Source organism: Eubalaena glacialis, chromosome 13, assembly GCF_028564815.1.
Source record: "Eubalaena glacialis isolate mEubGla1 chromosome 13, mEubGla1.1.hap2.+ XY, whole genome shotgun sequence".
NCBI classification, from domain to species: domain Eukaryota; kingdom Metazoa; phylum Chordata; class Mammalia; order Artiodactyla; family Balaenidae; genus Eubalaena; species Eubalaena glacialis.
This window is the reverse complement of record NC_083728.1, coordinates 25,302,680-25,320,865: the sequence shown is the minus strand read 5'-3', so window position 1 is coordinate 25,320,865 and position 18,186 is coordinate 25,302,680. Positions and strand designations below refer to the sequence as shown.

Below are 18,186 nucleotides of genomic sequence, written 5' to 3'. Positions count from 1 at the left end.
TGGGTGAAATGCCCAGTATATAATGAATAATAAAGAAACAAAAACTCACCCAGGATATGAAACATTGTATGATCACATACATTGTATGATCAGTCATAGCCAATGCAAAAGGACGGACAAGAGATTATCTCTTAATGGTAATAATCTCTAGAATGTACGATTGAAGGTAATTTTTATTTTATAATTAGAAATTACTTTTTATTTTGAAAACGTCTTAAAAATTAAAATGCACTAAATACATTAATTGCATAAATACCAAGAATTACAGTGAAGGAAAGGAGAATGAGAGGACAGCTAGGAGAGTAATTAAGATTGAGGAAGTGTTTAATTATACTTGTGACTGAGAGGAACAATCTAGAAGAAGGAAGATGATGGAAGAGAGAAGAAAGGTGTTAAATGATGGTGAAAAGTCCTAGAGCATATTATTTGTGTCCTGAACTCAAAGACCCACAAGACAAATTAGCCTTGAAGAAGTGAAGATAGATTTTCTTTTCCCCAGAGGTGGGAAACAGATGAAGATGATTAGTGGCATAGAGAAGTTTTAAAATAGAGAAAAAAGAAGGATAGCTGATAATCATCATTTTAGGGAAGAAGTAGAGTCAGGGTCATCTACAAATTGGGATTAGGTATTTGAGGAGATGGGAAAAGTTTTCAGTGAGCAATGGGAATGTGGCCAGGAGTAGATTAGAGATGTAGAAAATGATTGATTTTCAGGCAGTATGGATAGCCCAGTTGAAGCTGTTGAATAATGTGAACTGAAGTCCATGTTGCCTCAGTCTTTTTGAAGTGATCAAGCTTTAGGAAAGTGAAGTTTGTCAGAATAGAAAGATACAGACACTATAGAATGGACTTGAGGACACGGGGAGAGGGAAGGGTAAGCTGGGACAAAGTGAGAGAGTGGCATGTACATATATACACTACCAAATGTAAAATAGATAGCTAGTGGGAAGCAGCCGAATAGCACAGGGAGATCAGCTTGGTGCTTTGTGACCACCTAGAGGGGTGGGATAGGGAAGGTGGGAGGGAGGGAGACGCAAGAGGGAAGAGATATGGGGATATATGTATATGTATAGCTGATTCACTTTGTTATAAAGCAGAAACTAACACACTATTGTAAAGCAATTATATTCCAATACAGATGTTTTTTAAAAAAAAGAAAATACACTAAAGGATTCTGCCATCTTAAAAAAAAAAAAGATATAGACTAGAGAAGCCTAATATTAACATTTTCTGTCTTTTGCTTGGGTCTGTGTAACTGTATAGGACCTAGCAAAAGCTCTTTGTCCTTGCAAATTACTGTTAAACTTTTTATTACTGTTAATTTTAATACCACCACACTAATCTCATTGAACCTGTGGTGTAGGTTGTCATAGTCACCTGTCATTTCTAATTCTTCAGCTTCTGGGAGACTTGAGATTTGATTTGTTTTTGTTTGGTTGGTTTTTTGTTTTTATTTATTTTTTGTTTTTTTGTTTTTTAAGTACATTTTTAAAAAAATTAATTAATTTATTTTTGGCTGTGTTGGGTCTTCGCTTCTGTGCGAGGGCTTTCTCTAGTTGTGGCAAATGGGGGCCACTCTTCATCGCGGTGCGCGGGCCCCTCACTATCGCAGCCTCTCTTGTTGCGGAGCACAGGCTCCAGACGCGCAGGCTCAGCAGTTGTGGCTCACGGGCCCAGTCGCTCCGTGGCATGTGGGATCTTCCCAGACCAGGGCTCAAACCCGTGTCCCCTGCATTGGCAGGTGGACTCCCAACCACTGCGCCACCAGGGAAGCCCCGGTTTTTTTGTTTTTTAATATTTATTTTTTGGCTGCATCAGGTCTTAGTTGTGGCGTGCAGGATCTTTTGTTGCAGTGCCTGGGCTCTTCGTTGCAGTGCGTCGGCTTCTCTCTAGTTGTGGCACGTGGGCTTAGTTGCCCTGCTGCATGTGGGAATCTTAGTTCCCCTACCAGGGATCGAACCAGTGTCCCCTGCATTGCAAGACAGATTCTTAACCGCTGGATCACCAGGGAAGTCCCTGTTTTTGTTTTTTTAAACAGGAAAAAAGTACTCACTTAGGCAGCACAAAAAAAGAATTTTTGTCTTGTGAGTCATTGGAAATGAGAACCTCAGGACTTTCCTTACCAGGCCCAGCATAAGATTTATTAGGACCTTTTGTAGAACTATCTGCCCCTTTAATTTGGTACTTTACCTGGTTTATTTACTCTAGTAATACACACGTAATTTCTCAACTGGAACATTGTCCAGCGTTACTTGTTGACCCCAGAGAACAGTAGTGGGAAAAGTAAATGAAGGACTAGTTGTAGTGAAAAGATTGCTTGGGGGTGGCGAGTATTGGGCAATAGTGAATTAAGGTACTTGGAAAAGTAGCCTATGACGGAGCCCAGGTGAGAATTGAAGAGAACTGATGGACTGTGAAGATAGGGGATTAAAGTCATGATGAGACTGAATAAAAGATACAGTAGGAGGCAAGTAGAAGGAATAGAAGGTTGTAGGAGTTTCAGCGTTCAAGGTCTAGGAGGAGGAGCGATTCTAAGTATCAAGAAAATTTAAGGAATCATAGTACACAGCTTGTCAGATAATTATGTTGAGAAATTGAGGTCAAAATACTAGAAGGGTGAGCAGCATGGATGTTAAAATCTCCAAAATATTAATCTTCAACAACAGAACATAACATTTTTGGAATCCAGTTTCTGCTGTACTTCTGTTTGTCATAGCAGATTTACCTCATGCCCTGCATGTTCCCCCTCCCTCACATATCCCTAAAACGTGACCAGCAGTGGAAGTGTAATTTAGTTGAACATTATAGCTGAGAAGGTTTTAAGGAATCATTTAATCCAGGTAAATGCACTTTTGAGGTACAGAGAGATTAAATAACTTTTCTTTGGTCATATAACTTGTCAGAGTTGGAGCTTGAAACCTCAATTTCCCTTTTTTGGTCCATTCTACCAGTTGTTTGTCTTTTTAAAAGCATCAAGAATCTTTTTTTTTCAAACTAATTAATCACCTCTTAAAATAGTATAGAGAGGCAATACGCAGTCTCAAAGAGGTATATGACTCAAAAGGGGGTATATGACTCATCACCTAGGGGAAGGGGAGCAGTGTCAAAGCTGACTCTTGCTGCATTTCGTTCATATTCTGGGGTTGCTTGGTCTTCTTGCAGGTGGTCAGCACTAACCAGGTGCTGACTGCCTGTTACTGAGCTTTTCCATTTATTCAGAATGAGCATTTGAGGAACCCCCTAAAGCAGTATTTGTCATGCCCTGCTGTTCACACATCATCTGGAGATCTTGTTAAAATGCTCTTTCTGATACAGGGGGTTGGGAGTGGAGTCCAAGATTGTGCATTTCTAACAAGCTCCTGTGTATTGTGCTTTCTTCTGGTCCAAATACCACACTTTGACTTCTGGGAAACATAGTATGAAAATGATTTAATGGTACTGCCTCTATTTTAGTTTCTTGAATCTATCAGATTTTATTCAGGCTTGTTGTGAGGTCCAGGAGTATGGATTAATACTGAGTAGTGGTTTCCAGTTACCAGGTAGTAGATATCAGGGCTTTAGCCGAGGCATCTCCAAACTAGCTAACTCATGCTTTGCTTTCTATTTCTAGTCAATGACTAGCATCTCCAAACTAGCTAACTCATGCTTTGCTTTCTATTTCTAGTCAATGACTAGATTCCCCTGGGAAAAGGAATCACCTGTGTTTAACAGTAATAGTAACTTTGTATCTGACATTCCTGTTAGTGTTCTTCCCCTTTTCTCTCCAATTGATGTCATTGCTTTGAAGAAATGATAGTTCCTTTAAAAAAAAGTCTGTGGGCACCTCTCTTCTAGATCACTTACCTTGAACATTTTGTATACTATCTGCTGAGATGGGGGGAGAGCACCTATCCCTGGGAAATAAGTGTACTTCTTTCTCCTGTTGTGGAACAGTCAGCTTTGCCCCATACCTAAATAATATTAAGAGCCAGTGGAAACCAAGAAAATGATGCTTAAGTTATCTGTGCTTGGAATAAAATAATGCCCTTTCTAAGGCATTTGGAATTTTGAGAATTTGACTCCATTTCTACTTATACAGGGCCTCTGAAGAGTTATTTGAAATCTGAGCCAGCACACCTAATAGTTCTGATTGGTCCCCTAAGTACTTCTGTGCCATTGAGTAACCCCTCACATATTTCTACATGGGCTCTGAGGAGCTGTATGTAAGACTACCATAAGAGCTGTTTATGTATTTGATAAGGCTGGCCAGAAATTAGGAAGGTTTTCTCAAGCTCCTAAAACTTTAAGTTTTGGTCTTCCTGTTGTTTTTTTTTGTTAAATTCAAAGAGCATTCTTTTTCCCTTCCGTTCCCGGCCGTCTTACCCAGAGTGAACACAAATGGATCAGACCACCCTGAGGATGCAGGGTCTGGTGAAAATAGGAGGGTCAATGGGAATAATTCTCCATCACTCTCAAATGGCGGTTTTAAACCTTCTAGGCCTCCAAGACCTTCACGACCACCTCCACCTACCCCACGTAGACCAGGTGTGTATTCTAGCCATACACTAGGGATGTAGGTCTCAGTACTGTGATTATAAAATTCTTTTTGGGAATTGATCTTCAGGTAAGTGTCAAGAGACCCTTTTAGGTTGGTTTTCTAGCTGAATTTTTACATTTAAGATTTTGGCCAAGAATGATCTTTCTATAGTTAATCAAGATGTGCCTGTTCCCTAAGTTTTTCTGCCAGATGTGAAGTTATTGAGGCAGGTGCTCTACTGAGAATGAAAATCACGTGTGTGCTGGGAGTTCGCTGATGGCCTAGTAGTTAGGATTCTGGGCTTTCACTGCCATGGCCCGGATTCAGGGAACTGAGATCCTATAAGCTGCACAGTGCAGCAAAAAAAAAAAAAAAAAAAGGGAAATCACATGTGTACTATAAAAAGTAGAGGCAATACAGGTAAGATTGCAACTTTCTGTCAGGGTTTGTAACTGTGGACATAAGCATTTCATAGAGTCAAGGATCTGGTCAAGGATATATCTCATTATATCCTTTAAAAAGACAATCAGTAAATAGCAAATAACCCAACAATGCTAAATGATATTTAGATTTTAAAGCAAAAATCACACAAGTAAACATTTCATATAGTAAAAATATAAACATTTACAGTTAGAATATTTATTTTTCCTGATTAGCCAGAACAAATCTTTTAATCTCTTTTTACTTTCCTCTCTTAGTATGTGAACAGGAAATGTAAAATAATCCAAATATTATTAGAAAAGTAAATTGGTTGTCCACAGATCATTTTATTAAATTACATTGTGTTTAAATATATATCTTCCCCCTTTTTTTCTGTAGATAATTGTGTTCATAGTATATTCCCAGTCTTTAAGATCATATACTACTTTGTTACAATGTTAGTGACTGCCTCCAGGAATTGTTTTGTCAACAAGTATTTCTTGAAGATGTAATATGTACTCAAGCAATAATATTCTTTCTTTTTTTTTTTTTGGCCACACTGCGAGGCTTGCAGGATCTTAGTTCCCCAACCAGGGACCGAACCCAGGCTCTTGGCAGTGAAAGCGTGGAGTCCTAACCATTGGACCGCCAGGGAATTCCCGCAGTGATATTCTTAAAAATAGTTATCAGTCAGATCTTCCATATTATAGGTAACGCCAAAAATTAGTCTCGGATCTGTAGGCGTTCATAGGAAAGACAGTTTTAAGGATCTGGAAAATTACTAAATGAACTTATATGAAGGGATACCAAAACTTTTCTGTTCTAAAAGTTATTTCTTGTGGCATCAAGAAATCAGCATCTGTATGTGCTTTGTAATTAATAATGAGACATGGAGTAAATGGAACCTTAAAAGTTGTAAACAAACCTATTAAGTGGGACCATTGGCTATTTCCCATTATTAAGTAATTTTCATCTGCGTGTCCGTATCTTAAATTTTATATTTATCATCTACCTTTTTATTTAAGTTAAAATTCTCTCCTGAATTTAGATTTCTGAAAATTGTTTTTCTGTTTTCCTCAAATCTTAAAGCATCTGTCAATGGCTCACCATCTGCCACTTCTGAAAGTGATGGCTCTAGTACAGGCTCTCTGCCACCAACGAATACAAATTCAAATACATCCGAAGGAGCAACTTCTGGATTAATAATTCCTCTTACTATATCTGGAGGTTCAGGCCCTAGGCCATTAAATCCTGTACCTCAAGCTCCCCTCCCACCCGGGTGAGTAATTGCTTTTGGTTAACATGTTTTCTTTAGACTTTTGCATACACTTATTAATAAGGGAAATAGTACTGAACTCCATTCTTTAAAAAGCTGTCTTATAACTCTGTGTATGTGTGTGTGTTGAGGGAGGTCTAGAGTCAAACTGAACAAAAAAGCTTTGCCACATTTGAAATTTCTCCCTCATTTCCAGAGCAAAGTGGAAGAAAAAAAAATTTTTTTTATTGAAGGACTCTGAGCCATAGAAAGTTCACCAAGACCAAGTAATAAAATAATCGCCTAATTCAGATTGTCTTTTCTTTTGAAGGGGGGAAAATCACTTAATTTTTTTACCATTATAAAGTCATAGCAGAGTAATAATAATTTAGGAAGCTGAGAGGATTACAACTCAATCCCATGTAAATCTCTACTGATTATTTTTTAAATTAATAATACTCTGATAGTTATACACACACATACATATTGTGGCATTCAAATTAATCCAGAGCTCAGAATGCTAAACAAAAATTAATTGACTAAGTGATAAATTAAAAAACTCTCATGATGAGGAGTTTAATTGCTAAAGAGACTGTATTATGTGGGTAGTTAGGCCATTTTCCTTTTTGAAAGCCTACATGGGAAGCCAGATTAGAAAATTGTTTGTGCAAGGGATTAGAAGTGATTGGTTCTTCTAAACTTTGTTGGTTTATTCCAACAGAGTGGGTGCTTTTAGAAGTGACTGGTTCTTCTAAATTCTGTTGGTTTATTCCTGTCTTTTTTACTTTGGGGATAAACCTATCAAGGAGACTGGAATACTCATATTGCCTTTGTCCTCGGTACTGTGCAGGAGCACATCTGAAAAAGTCTTATTCTTTGATTTCAGCTTTTCTAGTACCAGAACTGTCCTTTGCCCTTCAGTTAACAGCTCAGTCTTTCGTCAGATTTCGTAACAATAATTACAGTTTTCTTTTCCACTCAAGTCCTATGACCCTGATGAGATTGAGACAGTTTTTGTATCCTGAATGCATTGCTTCAAGCCTCTTTAGAAATATAAGACATCTCCTAGAGCAGATACTTCTGCAGGAGAAATCTCATCCACTGTGTCACCCTCAGTATAACATTTCTTGACTTTATTCCTAAATTCTTTTGGTATCTGCTTTATATACTGACATGCTTATTTGTCTCAGCTCTGTAATATCGTCATATAAGAGAAGAAGACAAAGACAGGATTTAAAAACCAGGCTATTCATACATGTAGCATATGAGCTTTTTAATTTTATGTTTAAGTTGGGAGCAGAGAGTGGACCAGCATGGACGAGTTTACTATGTAGATCATATTGAAAAAAGAACAACGTGGGATAGACCAGAACCTCTACCTCCTGGGTAAGTGTCTGTATTGAAGAAGAAAAAAAGTATTTATTCAGAACTATCGATTATGTCTATACAGAAATCTTCCCTACCTTCCTACTTTTCCTCTTCTGTCGATCTTGTCCCTCTCTACTTTGTTTTATGATAGGTACAGACTAAAAAGAAGAGAGTCAGGGAATTGATTGACCATGATGAATGACTTTTATTTTCACTCATTTCTGACCTAAAGAAAGATTCCGTTTCCTTTGTGAACTTTTACCTGGCTCAAACTGCAGGATTTTAAGATTAGCTTTTTTTTTTTTTAACTATATAAGAATTATAGCCCCTATCCTATATATGGTAAAGTTCTTATTATAAAAAACTAATATATAATAGTGAAGTCATTGCAAGATAGTTGGGGAAATATTAATATATTAATAATAATAAAATGAGGATATATTAATAGATGGTGTTAAGCATTTAACATTTATATTATACAAAATAATTGGAATTAAAAATATTTGAGGGAAGTCAGTAGCAAATATGGGGAAATACTTAATCTCCTAGTAATCTTAAATACACACCTAAAAAGTACAGTGTTGGTGAGACTGTAGAGGAACTTTACCTCATAACATTGCTATTGGTAATATATATTAGTTACAACCTTCACAGAAAGTATATATAACCATAATAATACCGATACCCTTAGTAACCCATTCCAGGAAATTCATCCTAAAGAAATAATGCAAAGGAAGAAAAAAATTTTTGATATATAAATGGTATTTATTATTTTACTACAGTTGGCGCTCCAATATTGGAGGGGAAATATTGGGGGAAAAATTCCAAGATGTTTCAAAAGACAAAACTTGAATTTCCCAAGCCCTGGCAACTATTTACATAACATTGTATTGACAGCTATTTATGTAGCATTTACATTGTATTAGGTATTATAAGTAACCTAGAGGTGATTAAAGTATACTGGACAATGTGCCTGGTTATATGCAAATACTATGCCATTTTATATGAGGGACTTGAGTATCTGAGGAGTGTTTTGGAACCAATTCTGTATTTATAATATTAGACTAGTAGGCATAACCCTAAATAATCAACCAGGTAGACATCACCAAGTTATTTTATCAACATTTACTTGATACGTTATGTACCCATTTGAAATGATAAATAATATAGTTGTATTCTTGTGAAAAAGTGCTTTTTCTGACATCTGTGAAAAGCACCCTCTCTCCCCCCCCTTCTGTGTGTGTGTGTGTGTGTGTGTGTGTGTATGTTTCTGTCCCTATTAGGATTGCAACAGTCAAAAGAACATTTGAAAGAAAGAAAATGAGAGGTTTTGTCTTAGTGATTGTTTGAGACTTAATCAGTAAGATACATTTTGTTTTAAAAACCTGACTGATACACCTTAACTTTTAAGAAAGAAATTTTTACACACATTCCTCTTAAGTTCACTTATAGACCATTTAAAAATATATAAAATAAAACAGGTAAGTCAAAAGTAGTATTGCAAGGGAAAATCTTACCAAACCTGTACCAGGGCTAAAATGAAGTCCTGTTTAATTCTTATCTGTTTCACAAGTATTTGTTGAATCCAGTTGTTTTTGTCCTGATTTAGCTGGGAACGGCGGGTTGACAACATGGGACGTATTTATTATGTTGACCATTTCACAAGAACAACGACGTGGCAGAGGCCAACATTGGAATCCGTCCGGAACTATGAACAATGGCAGCTCCAACGTAGTCAGCTTCAAGGAGCTATGCAGCAATTTAACCAGAGGTTCATTTATGGGGTGAGCATATGTACTTGCATTATAAACTTAATGAGTGTTTGATTTTTAACCTTTTCTTGCATATGAAATGTAAAGCACTAAAAAGAAAGTACAAGTAGGATGGCAACCCAGTTGTTGCTGTTGATAGATTATTATTTTTAGACCTTGTTTCCAGTATTCTGTGTGGGTGATTTATTCTTTTCTTTTAAAAAATTCCGAAAGTTCAACCTCCTTTGCTTTGTTACTGTCAAAAATAAAAAAGAAGTTAGGACAACTTAAAATTCATATACGAAAGAATAGTAAAAATAAATCCAAGCAGTTTAAAAAGAAAACAGTTCTGAATTTAATACTGCCTAACTTAGCAGAACATTAGATGGCTTGGGTCTAATACCACCTGACTCAATTGCAGTGAACTAATGATAGAATTGAATCATTTTGTAACATATAAACGTAAAATTTATGCAATAATTATTTGGTGCTGTGGGAGACTAAAGAAATTTGATTCCTTATAGGATGATGTTAAATATATTATTATGGCTTTAAAACCATATTATCTTTGGTATCAAAACATCTCATTTCTGGAAATGGTTTAAATTTTACATAAACCAACTCTTCAAGAGTTCAAGAGAAGCTGACCCTCTCCATTGCCATCTCTTCTCTTCTACTACCATCAGTATCATCCCTGTTAGAATCCATAAGAGTAAATGCCTGTTCTCACTAGGCATTACCTTTTTTTGCCTTTTCTCCATATTTCTGTTTCTTGGACCTCATCATCATCATAATTACTCACTGATGTAGATAAATGCACCTTTATCAGAAGCTTTCCCTTCACTACCTGGTTATGACTAAAATAACTTTCTTTCATGCAACAGTTTTTCCTGCCACCTTCTGTCACAGCAGAAGATAGCTGTCACTATCTTCCCCTTCCCAGTGGTTTTAGAGGTGAAATTAATTTTTGTCTCATCTACTTTACCGTTTTCGTTTTATTTTCTCCAATGCTGTTTTACATCTTCCTTTCTTTCTAAATTATAATCACCTTTGGTATGCCTGGCCAAATTTCTTTTAGGTTTGAATACCTAGCTTGCCTGCCTTCTTAAAAGCTAGTTTCCACATAGGTGTCCAGTGGAAAGAGCATGGGCTTTGGAATCAGATACATCTGGGTTCAAATCCTGGTTCCACAGTTACTTTCTCTATATGACTTTGAGTAAGTTACTTAACCTTATCAAGACTCATTTACTTTATCTATACAATAGATCCATATATAAAATTACCTCAGAGGGTTTTTTTTTTTTTTGAGGATTCTGTAAAATAAAGTTCCGAATATGTTTGGCACATACTGAATACATAGAAATGTTAGTTTTCATCTTTTCTCTCCCTCATATCCACAATTGCAAATGTGCCCTTTATCTCACTTTTATAATACATGATCTTTTTTTTTAATACATTTATTTATTTATTCATTTAATTTTTGGCTGCATTGAAAACGCAGGTTTTCTCTAGTTGCTGAGAGCGGAGGCTATTCTTTGTTGCAGTGCGTGGGCTTCTCATTGTGGTGGCTTCAGTAATTGTGGCACACGGGCTTCAGTAGTTGTGGCTCGTGGGCTCTAGAGTGCAGGCTCAGTAGTTGTGGCACACGGGCTTAGTTGCTCCGCGGCATGTGGGATCTTCCCAGACCAGGGCTCGAACCCGTGTCCCCTGCATTGGCAGGCGGATTCTTAACCACTGCACCACGAGGGAAACCCCTATAATATATGATCTTTTATTATTTTTATTTTCATTGAAGTATAGTTGTTTTACAATATTATATTAGTTTCAGGTATACAACATAGTTACTCAAATTTTTATAGATTACATTCCATTTAAAGTTATTATAAAATATTGACTATATTCCCTGTGCTATACAATATATTCATTGTAGCTTATTTATTTTATATGTAGTAGTTTGTACCTCTTAATCCCTTACCCCTATCTTTCCCCTCCCCCTTTCCCTCTTCCCACTGGTAACTACTAGTTCTCTATATCTGTGAGTCTTTTTCTATTTTGTTCATTCATTTGTTTTAGTTTTTAGATTCCATATATAAGTGATAACATACAGTATTAGTCTTTCTCTGACTTATTTCACTAAGCATAATACCCTCCAGGTTCATCCATGTTGTTGCAAATGGCAAAATGTCCTTTTTTTGGCTGAGTAGTATTCCATTGCGTATATATACCACATATTCTTTAGCCATTCATCTGTTGATGGATACTTTTTTTACTTTCATAGCTTTCTTGGCTATTGTAAATAAAGCTGCTATGAGCATGGCGGTGCATGTATCTTTTTGAATTAGTGTTTTTGTGTTCTTCAGATATATATATATCCAGGAGTGGAATTGCTGGATCATATGGTAGTTCTATTTTTAGTCTTTTTTTTTTGGCCGCACCATGCGGCATGCAGGATCTTAGTTCCCTGAGCAGGGATTGAACCCGTGCCCCCTGCAGTGGAAGCACGAAGAAGTCTTAACCACTGGACCACCAGGGAGGTCCCTGCTTTTAGTATTTTGAGGAACCTCCATACTGTATTCCAAAGTAGCTGCACCAATTTACATTTCTTCCAATAGTGTACAGGATTCCCTTTTTCTTTACATCCTCACCAACATTTGTTTTGTGATGTTTTCAGTGATAACCATTCTGATGAGTGTGAGGTGATATCTCATTGTGGTTTTGATTAGTGATGTTGAGCATCTTTTCATGTGCCTGTTGGCCATCTGTATGTCTAGTACATGACCTTTAAAAACACTCTTTTTAAAGACAGATTCAGCAGATTCTTGGAGCACCTACAGTGTGTATTGCTTTATTGTAAACTTGACCAATTAAATACTCAGAGTCTTTGGAACTTTTCTTGAATTGCAGCTTTTACTCATCAACCATTTTCTTTTCTTTTTTTTTCTTCTCCTATCCAAATTCTTACTCTTTGCTCTTGTTATAGAGTGGTTCTAAATTATAAAGAACTTAAACAGCCTATTTTAGTTATGAACTGAATTGAACATTCTTAATACCAGCTACTTAAAAAGTGGTGGGGTGTTGCTGAGAAAGTCTGTTTATTGGGTAGATGAAGTGGCCTTTGTTCTGACCCTGGTTACGGGGCAGTAGATGCTCATACACCTAGCATTTTTAACCTCAGAATGGATATGGTTGATGATGCATCACCGTGTAATGGCTCTGGCCCATGGCTTCATTGTGCCTGTACCCCCCACCTTATCTGTCCAGGGAGAGCCTGTGGGATAGACTTGGGTCTTAGAAAATTATCAAAACAGATTGTCATATGCCAAACTACTCCGACCTGTTCTGTAACCAGGGTTCAAACCTTGTGTAGTGTTTCTCCTTGGTTACCCTGTTTTCATTATTGTGTCTGTCAGGAGGAGCAAGGCCACTCCTTGACAGGTCTGTCTTCCAAGAGCTTTTAAATGAGAAATGGAATATCTCTCATATGCTTTTAAAACTTTTTCAGTCAGTTAACCTAGTTTCTGTAATAAGTCAGTGACATGGGGGCGGGGGTTGGGCGGGGAAAGACCGACAGTGGGGGAAACTGCTATAAATTTAGACTTAAGAGACTAAGCCAAATGCAGTATGATGACTTTGTTTGGATTCTGATTTGACCCAGTAGCAACCAGAGGCATTTAATTAGGGATTGTGTATTAGAGGATAAAATTAACATAGATTCTTTGCTAGGTGTGATAATGATATTGTGGTTGTATAAGAAAATGTTCACAAATTTTAGAAAGGCATACTAAAATACATAGGAGTGAAATGATGACTGATTTTTTTTTTTTGCTTCAGCAAAGAATATGGAAGAAAAATAAAGAAATGTGGCAGTTTTGGTAATTGTTGAATCTCGTTGCTGGGTATATGGGGTGCACTGTCTTATTTTACTTGTGAGTTTTTTTTCCATAATTTTTTTTGAAGCAGTTAGTCTATTATTTATTTGCCGTATCTTACTTAAAGGAGAAAGGGCTTAACCACATCGTACTGAAAGACCACAAAGTATCCCCCACTTCATTATACATTTAAACTAAAACACAGTCATTAACCCTTCACACTACACACTCAGTATGACTTTTGCTTCTCTTTTTCCAGTGGTTGACTCTTACTTTCCGTTTATCTAATCAAACCTCTCTCTCCACCAATGTGATAATTTCAAACAAATGTAAGAAATCTTCTATACAGTTCTAGGCTTGTCAACTCCTTCCAACTGGAATTCTTTTCTTTTACTCATATGACAGCCTATTCTTCCTACTCCCCCAACTCTCTTGTCACAATTCTTTGTATATACCATGTCCTGTATATGATCCTCTATTTTTGAGTTATAAATACAGAATTTTTCTTAGCCAGCTGATGACTCTGAGTACTGTTATTTATAAGTGACTCTTGGGGGATTTATGTATTTCTCTAATTTACTGACTTGGAGCTAAAGAAGGGGAAAAAATGGTCATTTGGGTGTAAGATTATTTGTAATATTTGAATTTCAGATAGTTTCAAATGTTAAATAATGTTGACGAAGTTTTTTTCTTCATGAGAGTGCATTGGCTTTTATTCTTGACTGTGTCATACTTCTCTAAGATGTGAACTCTGTAAGAGTATGTTATGTTGCACATGGCCAGGGAAAGGCATATCAGAATTCATAAGCCTGCTCTCAAGTTATCTGTTTAAGTTGTTCGTTATTTCACCATTTTGGGGGTTGTTCTTTTTAGAATCAAGACTTGTTTGCTACATCACAAAATAAAGAATTTGATCCCCTGGGTCCCCTGCCACCTGGATGGGGTAAGTCACATGGATTTTTAAATTGAATTCAGTTATTTTAACAATTAGTTTTTATGGATGGATGTTATACCCTGTGCTTGCTTGAGTGAATATCTGGAAAGCTTTTGGGGTGTGTTGGTTTAATTCAGAGTGCCAAATAGGCATTTAATTTCCCAAAAGTTCTAAGTTACTCTTCTAAAATATAAAAATATTTTGCCCACTCAGCATAAGGAGAAATGGATTATGATACACATGAAAATTTGGATGGACCTCAAGGGCATTATGCTTAGTGAAAAAAATCCATTTCAAAATATTGTATACTGTGTTATTCAATTTATATAACATTCTGGAAATGACAAAACTATAGAGATGAGAAATAGATTAGTAGTTGCCAGGAGACAGAGCCACTGGTAGGTGGTTACAAATATAGGAGGTAACATAAGTGGTTCTTATGTAGTGCTGGAACAGTTCTATATCTTGACCATGGTGGTGATTACACAAATCTGTACATGGAATAAAAGTGCATAGAACTATATATTTACATAAATGAATTCAAACTTTAAAAATTAGTGAAAATTGAATGAAGTTTGTAGTCAACAGTAATGTACCAGTGTCAATTTTCTGATTTTGATATTGTGCTATAGCTACATAAAATGTCACCATTGGAGGAAACTGGTTGAAGGGGGTATATGAGATTCTTTGAACAATTTTTGCAATATGCTGTAATACTTACTTCAAAATAAAAAGCTTTAAAGATTATTTTGATCATATTGGTGCTTCGAAAACACAGTTCAGAGGTTGATTGAGTTGATGTTTTCTGAAAGAACAGTGGAAGGGGGAACGTGTTGGGGTGGTGACTTTGTGTCCTGCATGAGCATGCTCTGTTATCAAGTACCTTAGTTATTAAAACTTTTTATAGACTTTAAGATGAGCCTGCCCTACCAGATTATTTTATATCCGTTATATAAGTCATAGAGCTGTAGCAAGTTTCCAGAGTAAACACGGCAATATAGAAACAGTTTTGCACGGAAGAGAAAGAGAATATAGAAAGTGGAAAACAGCAAAGTAAAGCCATTTATGAAACCAGTTGAAGTTTTATCTTCAAGAGCTGCAGATATTTCAGAAAGTGATATTTCTAGATAGTCTTGTTGGGAAACATCAGTTTCTAAGATAGATTGCTCTAGCATTACTTTCTTTAGGAATGGAGGGAAAAAAATTGATGTCAAGGTCACATGAATCTGGGCAATAAATGATACTGGCTGTGTAAACCTGCTTTTCAGTTACCCCATTGCCCTTAAAGTTATTTATCCCTAGCATTCCTAGGAGTCAAAGAAGTAAAAAAATATAATAGTTCATAGTTATAACTGTTATTGTCACTAGCTTGTAGCAAAGGGAAAGCATATGAAAGTTGTGAATTTCTGTCTGTACCAGTGTCTGGTAGTTTGGTAAGGAGTCTTTTGGCTCTGTGGGAGCCTTGTAATGGACAGTTTATAATTGGCATGAAGTACTTCAGAAGAAGGGATGTTGTTCTTTTGAGGCATATTGAACTAGACCTGCTTGGTTGCATGCCCAGACATGGATGGTCTTCTCAGCTTTATTTCTAGGGTTGTTTTATGTTTGTGTTACAGAGGAGAAACGATATACCTGTAGGTCGCGTATTCATCCTCTTAATTTTAGTGCAGAAAAACCATGACCTGATTGGCTTTTGTTAGAAACACGAACTATTTTGCTCCTTCTCCAGGGCAGCTGTTAAGAAAAATTGTTTCTCGCTCATAGAAGCATGAATTGCAGGCTATGTTGCCTTTATTTGTAAAGCTTTTCCTGCAAATCTGGTCCTTGTCTTCTGTATTTATTATTATCCTCAACATCAGTATTTCTCATTTTTACTTTAGCCAACAACACCTCCATAAAATACTGCCTCTAGAGACCCAATTCCAGCTTATGTATGTTATCAGAATTTTGCCTTGGTTATTTTACATTCTGCTTATTTTTAGGTTTCACACTCCTGAAGTTGAAGTGCAACCCCTCCCCCTTCTTAAATGAGTTCACGATCATCCTATTATTCAGACTGAGAACTGCTTTATGATTCTCTGCCTTTGGGGCATATGCGTTATTTGTTGAGCCAGTGACAGCACTGGTACTATCACAAATGAGAACCACCCAATAGACCCTCAGCATTGATCCAGGAAATAAAATCCCAGTTTACAGCCTGTGTTGATGTTCTAAAATTGTTAGCATTATTTTTGTGACGCCATGTATTTTTAAATCAAGCTTGCTCACCCTTTCAGACTTTTGTATGCTAGGACTAGACATTACTACCTTACAAGCTGACAGTGAAGAATTTTTAACACATGCAGACTATAGAGGCTGGAGAACAAAGAATGCTTTTGGTTCAACAATATAGTCTAATAGGGCTTTGTATAGCTGGTTTACCCATCAAGTATAAAACTATTTTCTCATTTTCAGAGTTGCTATGAAAGAATACATAGAACAACAAGAAGCTTCTGTTTTTCATTGTTTTATTCATCAGGTCAGGAAGTGGTTTGATGTGCATTCAGGCTTGGTGTTCAGTTATTTAGGAATTGTTTATCATGTGTTTTTTGAACGAGGTAAGAAATCAGCTCTGTAGTCACAGTACTTCTCATTAAGCAGGTGAGCCTTCAGTTTGCAAGCGCATCACCTTTGAAATTTTGGTTTTCACAGCCTCTTCCAAGAAATGCTTTTATCAGTACTATATACTTAGAACAAACATAGAAATAAGTTTTCTATTAACTTTATCTTACCTCATGTTAGCTTTTTTTTGTTTTGTTGGTTTTTTGTTTTTGTTTTAAAAATGTTTTCAAGCTTTTATTTAGAAAGCCTACCTAGTAAAATCACAACTACAAAGTGTGTGAGCTATAATCTAAGTGCACAAACTAAATATTTAAAATGTCAAACAGTTAGATGTTTTTCACTGAAAAGAAAATCTGCTTGGTTAAGACAGTTAAAAAAGGGACTTCCTTGGTGGTCCAGTGGGTAAGATTCTGCGCTCCCAGTGCAGGGGGCCAGGGTTCGATCCCTGGTCAGGAAACTAGATCCCACATGCATGTCGTAACTAAGAAGTCCGCATGCTGCAACTAAAGAGCCCACACACTGCAATGAAGATCTGTGTGCCACAACTAAGACCCAGTGCAGTCTAAATAAATAAATATATATATATATGTATTTTTTTTAAAAAGACATTTAAAAATGATAAAACCAAAGCACACGAAAAAAGTTCGGGAATAAGGCAAAACTACACAAAAGCCTTAAATCTGTTCATCTGAAAAGAAAGAAAAAGGAATATCTCCATGCCATCCCTAGCTTCATGCCACCATTCAGTAAACACTGACCATGGGTAAGAAGAGGGTGTCCTTAGCTGAGGTCAGTAACTCACCAGCTCTGATGTGGTTGGCAGGGTGCTCAGACTTCAGAACCCTTGGAGAACCCAGGCAGTGACTCTGTTCATGTTAGCTTTTTGAAGAGAGAATATCTGGCCCTGAAATCTGAACTTACGTGACAGTTAAAAGGTGAATATACGCTCAACTGTGCACTTAGGATATTAATTTTAGATTATAAAAGTTACTTAAAAATTGTACACAAGAAGTTTGTTAATTCTGTAAGTGTATTTAAAAATTTAAATTTGACTGCCAAGAACATTAACTTATTTTGTTATTATGTAGCTACAACTCTGTAGCGCTGTGGGTGCTTCTTTTTGCCTCAGAGACAGCTCTTAAAGTTGGTTACATGTTTCCACACTCAAGGTGCCATGACCGGCAAAGCCATTGTTATTATTCAGAATGTGTCAGAAGATGCAGAGTCCATTTTCTGTATGTTATACACTCTGGAAGTTCTATTTCCATTTTAGGTCAGCTGATATAGAAAGTACCTGAGATGTCAGGAGCAGATTCATGATACCAATATATCCCTCTGTGCCACCTCCACCCCAACCCCTACCCCCTGCCCCAGTATCATCACTGCTACTTGCGATCATGGAGTCAGTCCTGGAGATAAGTTAAAAGTTACCAAACACTAACTTTACGAGGCTGTATAATTTGGCCTAACAC

General features: G+C 36.7%; 1 protein-coding gene across 3 annotated transcripts in view; it reads left to right on the top strand.

Annotated features, from left to right (window-relative positions):
* The window catches only part of ITCH (itchy E3 ubiquitin protein ligase), a 130,102-nt gene that overhangs the window by 69,363 nt on the left and 42,553 nt on the right, over window positions 1–18,186 (top strand). For all 3 annotated transcript variants that reach the window (XM_061210205.1, XM_061210204.1, XM_061210206.1), the window contains 5 exons: window positions 4,367–4,524; window positions 6,026–6,215; window positions 7,482–7,577; window positions 9,169–9,343; window positions 14,053–14,122. In XM_061210205.1, coding sequence (XP_061066188.1) covers window positions 4,367–4,524; window positions 6,026–6,215; window positions 7,482–7,577; window positions 9,169–9,343; window positions 14,053–14,122 — 689 coding nt within the window. The remainder of the gene's footprint in view (window positions 1–4,366; window positions 4,525–6,025; window positions 6,216–7,481; window positions 7,578–9,168; window positions 9,344–14,052; window positions 14,123–18,186) is intronic.